General features: G+C 40.8%; 1 protein-coding gene across 1 annotated transcript; it reads right to left on the reverse strand.

Annotated features, from left to right (window-relative positions):
- Positions 1-911: 911 nt before the first annotated feature.
- On the reverse strand, positions 912-3,935 carry GJA3 (gap junction protein alpha 3). The gene is made up of 3 exons (XM_069972040.1): positions 3,866-3,935; positions 3,120-3,168; positions 912-2,194 (listed from the first exon to the last, which is right to left on the reverse strand). Exon 3 carries the CDS (start codon positions 2,175-2,177, stop codon positions 912-914), a length of 1,266 nt encoding a protein of 421 aa, XP_069828141.1. The 5' UTR covers positions 2,178-2,194; positions 3,120-3,168; positions 3,866-3,935.
- Between the last annotated feature and the right edge of the window lie 1,883 nt (positions 3,936-5,818).

Here is a 5,818-nt window from a genome sequence, read left to right on the forward strand (position 1 = left end):
TTCTGGTTTCAGAAAAACACATTTTCTTCTGTTTTTATACTTGATATTTTATATCTATCCGAATAAGATTTTATTTTGCGTTGCACAAAGCAACATGGCCATAGGTGCAAGCTTATAACTATGTACAAATATATCAATGGATAAGACAAAGATCCGTCTTATCATGTGAGAACTAGCCATCTTCTACACATCTACAGGAAAAAAGGTTTCACCATCATCACAGATAGGGATTCTTTCCAGTGAGACTATGGAACGATCTACTAAAATTGAGGTGGTGGTTAAAGGGGTTGTGGTTGAGTCATTAGAGTTTAAGTGGGGCCTGTATTATTAGACTGCTTACCAGTGTGTCTACAAAGATGACTATGTTAGTCGCCGTCTTGTGTACACATAAACTACAGTACAGTTACAGAAGGAAAACAGTAATGCTGTGCTATAAAATGCCATAGTAGAGACAAGTATAAAAAACAATGTAATAATGGCGTAGCACAGCACCGGATCGGATGCCCTTGTAGTATATAACGGTATCAGGGTTAAGTTACCAGTTCTTCACTTCTCTACTTTGTATTGTGGAAGTTATAGCATGGTTCTTTATTTTTGGTACTGTGAAGATGTGATAGTAGAATTTACCCACTTAAACATAATATTCATCCAAAATGACAAAGTGCTATCTACAACTCACAGTGTGCAATAACAGCAAACTTGAATGTCGACGTAAGTTCTCTCTCGCCACCTCTCTCTTTCTTGTATATTGTAATACTTTGTTAAAATCCATTAAGTGGCAGAAGTGACCAAAACAGACACCCCTTTCACTCAATAGGCTAGAAATATGCCTATTTTTTTGCAATTTTTTTTATGTGTACCCAGCAAATTCTTCTGCTGACATCATAGGCTCTTTGTTTCTAGATTCATTTCTACACTGCTAAGTCATCTGACCTAGCTCTGCTACTGCTGGACTTGCTAGCCCTGCTAAGCCTTCTTGTGTCTATCAACACTGGAGGCTGGTGCATCTCTACAGTGGTAGTGGCTGGTTTGTCATCGACTTCTGACCTTGCGTTGCTTCCACTTCTCTCGATCACTGGAGCAACCACCTCATCGCTCCCTCCCTCATTTCTCACGCTGCTTGGAGCAGAAGTAGTTGCACTGCACGCACTGGCACTGCTTGATCCAGGTTTCCTTTCTCGCTCCACTGCCAGGTTGGCCCAGTTCTGCTCAGTGGCCAATGCATGGTGGTCAAGGTGGCCACTGAAATAGGATGGGTCAATAGCTTCTTCTGCAAACGATGCCATTTTGAAATCAGAAAGTGGAGATCTAGCATATACATGTTGCATGGTTGGAGGGGAAGCAGCTGCATCGGTATAATATGGTGGAAATGCCATGCTTGGCGGGGCAGTTCGCGGGAGTGGGCTAGGAGGATCTGCTTTATTACAAGCAGGGTCCGGGACATATCGGTTAGTCATACCTTGCTTGAGTTTCTTCCACCCCAAGTGATATATCTCTAACATATTCAGCAAAAGAGACACGCAAGCCACTACAAGCATAAATATGATGAAAATGGTCTTTTCCGTCGGCCTGGAAATGAAGCAGTCCACAGTGTTGGGGCAAGGCCAACGGTTGCAACGATAAAGAGGCTTTAGCTCAAAACCATACAGGAAGTACTGTCCTACAATAAAGCCAATCTCAAACAGAGTCTTGAAAATAATATTGAAGACATAGGTGCGAAGAAGGGCACCTCCTATTCTGATTTTCCCCCTTTCATCTCTGATAGGGGGTTTTTCTTTCTTCTCAACTCCCTTCCTAAGGAGAAGTTCCTTCTCATCATTACCTTTAATACACTTCTTCAGCTCCTCCTCTTTCTCTTTTTTCTTTTCTTCCATCCGCACGATGTGCAGGACATGACCCAGATAAATGAGTGTGGGAGTGGACACAAAGATAATCTGGAGTACCCAGAATCTAATATGGGATATCGGGAAAGCTTTGTCATAGCAGACATTCTCGCAACCTGGTTGTTGGGTGTTACACGTAAAGTCAGACTGCTCATCCCCCCACACTTCTTCAGCTGCTGCTCCTAATACCAGGATCCTGAAGATGAACAACACAGTCAACCAGACCTTTCCAATGACAGTGGAGTGTTCTTGCGCATTTTCTAATAGTCGTCCAAGGAAACTCCAGTCACCCATTGTTTCTGATTTCTAACCTGTAAATGAACATGTACATATTAATATTTGGGAAGGAACTTGGAAATTGTCCATTCTGTGCACAACATATTCGTAATAGAAATACATACATAGTGAATTACATATTGTTTTCCATTCATCAATCAAACAAAGGCTGTACAATTTTTATGCTTCATGAAGGTCTCAATAATGACACTCTCCTTTATTATAGTAAATTAAATGTATATCAAGTGTGCAAGGAGATGGCAGCTTAAAGAGGTTATCCAGCGCTACAAAAACATGGCCACTTTCTTCCAAAAACAGCACCACTCTTAGCTCCAGTTTGGGTGTAGGTTTTGCAACTCTGTTCCATTGAAGTGAATGGAGATTAATTGCAAACCGCACCTGAACTGGAGACAAGAGGAGTGCTGTCTGTGGAAGAAAGTGGCCATGTTTTTGTAGCACTGGGCAACCCCTTTAACTGGAAGATCTGTAAAATAAGAACCCTAAGGAAGTCATCTTGAATGAAAACCTTTGTGTAGTGGTATTAAAGGTCTTAAGACTGGTTGTCTCTAGGCCTGAACTCTTGGAAAAATGTTTTGTCTCTAATAAAAACAAAGGCTGTTTTTCATGAATTTACATGATTGTAGTAAAGGTGGACATAACTCATCATAAAATTATATAGTAGATCAACTCTATGTATGTCAATGAAAGTTGGCAGCTGTCACTAGAATAGTTTAAAACTAAATAAAATATAACAAAAAAAAAAAAAAAAAAATGACTGCCCCGAAAAGCTAATGAAGGAAATGGGATTTAGCTAGAGCACCAATATATAAAAGCAGCCCATACATTACACCACTGTCAGAGAAACTATTATGCACTGACACTGCTTGCATACAGAATAAGGTACAGTAGCTATATAGACAGCCGAGCGGCAGTGTAGGAGACATATCACAATGCACGTACCTTGTCATGCATGAGGCATGGAAGCCAACGACCTAACAGATTTCTGCTCCTGAGTGAGAAACAAAAAAGCATTGTTGTAGTGGGCTAAGGTAAATTTACACTGCACACTGGAGGACTTGGATAAATATTCATCCTCAGATGTTTCTACTTCTTATAATAGGAGAACCAAGGCTTAGAGAGAAGAGATGAGCGAACTTTCCAAAAGTTCAGTTTTGCAGAAACACAAACTATCGGCATTTGAATTGTGCTGCCTGTATCCTGTATTGGCATTATCCATGTTTCCCAGGCAGTCCCTTGGCGGCATCCATCTTCTCCAGGTCGGATTAAAATGGCAATCATATGGGCTTGTGCAAATCTGAACTTTCAGCAAACTTGCTTATATCTACCAAGAGATTATAAAAACACTTGGGCCTGAGGATGTTCCTAGATGATTCTTCATTGCTTTTTTTTTTTTTTAACATATAATGGGTACCACTGTATTTGGAAATACAAATGAAAATTTTAGCCAGTCATGTAAGGCTGGGTTCACACTACGTATTTGCAATCCGTTTTTTTTCATCCGAAAATGGATGCATTTTTGTGCCTGGGTTTGGATCTGTTTTTCCATTGACTTCTTTTATTAAAGAAAAAGGATCAAAACTTATCGTTTTTTTGTTGCAAAAACAGATGAAAAAACAGATTGCAAAAATGTAGTGTGGACCCATACTAAACCCAAAGTAAAATTTTTGCTTCAACAAATGTACCACCCAGCAAGAGCTGTGTCTTCCCTCATTGATCTCTGGAGAAGGAGCAGGAGACCAACTCTGTACACTTTAAATGCTCTGGTTGGTTGCTATGGGCAACTGCTCCACTGCACAAGGTTTAATAAATCTCTCCCATAATGCTTCATGCTACTGCAAGAAAAGTTTGTGAGATGTTTTTAATTTTCTTCTCGCAAGTCAATTAAACTAGCCCCCTTTTCTTATCTATTGCGTATAGTGCTGGTCATACACCTAAAATAATGGTTGGCCAAAATGGTTGATTTTGGCTGACCATGAGCTATAATATGTATATATTTATGGCATGTTTTTGTCCCGACCATTCCTACATGTTTGTATGAATGATCCCATTGTTAGACCTAAAAGAGTTAGATTGTTAAAGGGATTCTGTCACTAGGTTTATGTTGCCTAAAATGAGAATAGCATAAACTAGTGACATAAATGCTGAACAGATTAGTGTACTCCATATATTTTTCTGCTCAGCCATTCTCCTAATATGCAGGAGAATAGGATTCTTACTGCACCCCTCCCCCGCCCACCAGCTGCTAATTGACAGTTGACTGCCTATACACAGCATGGATAGATAACTGCCAATCAGCTGCTGGTGGGCACAGTTCTTTGCTTCTCATAAATATCCAGGACTACTGGGCTCACACACATAATGGAGAGGGCTACTTATTGTCCATGTTATTTAGGAGGATATCTCTAAATCAGCTGCACAGAACAATGTAAGTGACACATCATTCTGTTCAGCTTCTCTGTCACTAGGTAGGAGAGCATAAACCTACTGACGGAGTCTCTTTTAAGATGCCATTGACTTAAAGGGAATCAATCACCACCAAAACAACCCTGCAGCATTACATACAGTGCTATAAAGCCCCCAGCACTGATTCTGACCATATAACTAGTTGCTACCAGCATTCTTTCCAGCCCCCCCCCCCCCCCAAATAAAAAAAAAAATTCCTGCGCTGCATGCCAATTACCTTTTGGCAGTACTCTTCGGCCAAGTAGTCATAGCTAGGGATGATCGAACATCATGAAATCTTAGGTTCGAACTCGGGCCTTCCGCATTGGATTCCCGATGCCTTCCCGTTCCGTGGGGAAGGTGGAGCCGTGACTACCTGGCCAAAGAGGACCGCCCAGATGACTAGATAAAGAAAATTAGTATACGATGCAGCATGGGAAATTTAAAAAGTTCTTTTTCGTGGCCTAGGAGGAGAGCTGGTAGCAATTAGTTAAATGGTCAGAATCAGTGCTTGACAGATTTTGGAAGCCAAAGCCAGGAATGGATTTGAAAAGAAGAGAAATCTCAGTCTTTCCTTTATGACCTGTTCCCTGGTTATAGTCTGTTCCTTGCTTTGGCTTCAAAATTCCGTCTGAGATAAATCTCTCAGTGTAAAAGCACCCTTAAATAATATCAATAAACAAGGATGGGTGGCACTAACGGTATAAGTCCATGGTGAAAGGCCAGGCTCCCGGTGCAGACAAGAGGCAAGACTCTGGTGGTGCGAACTGTGGCAAAACAGTCATATGTAGAAATATATAGAAGTAAAAGGAAAAACAGTTGCACTCACCGCTCCGGTCTTCTTAATTCTTTATTTTTTACATGAAAACATTGAAAACATATAGTGCGGACATATCAGTGAGCAGACGCTAAAAAACAAAGAGTGTTGACAGCTTGTTTCGCGCTCAACGGCGCTTCTACAGACCTCCCTAGAGGTCTGTAGAAGCGCCGTTGAGCGCGAAACAAGCTGTCACCACTCTTTGTTTTTTAGCGTGTGCTCACTGATATGTACGCACTATATGTTTTCAATGTTTTCATGTAAAGAATAAAGAATTAAGAAGACCGGAGCGGTGAGTGCAACTGTTTTTCCTTTTACTTCTATATATTTCTACCCTTAAATAATATACCAACAACTGTCACTGTACTGTCGGGCGGCC

Source organism: Dendropsophus ebraccatus, chromosome 5, assembly GCF_027789765.1.
Source record: "Dendropsophus ebraccatus isolate aDenEbr1 chromosome 5, aDenEbr1.pat, whole genome shotgun sequence".
NCBI lineage: Eukaryota > Metazoa > Chordata > Amphibia > Anura > Hylidae > Dendropsophus > Dendropsophus ebraccatus.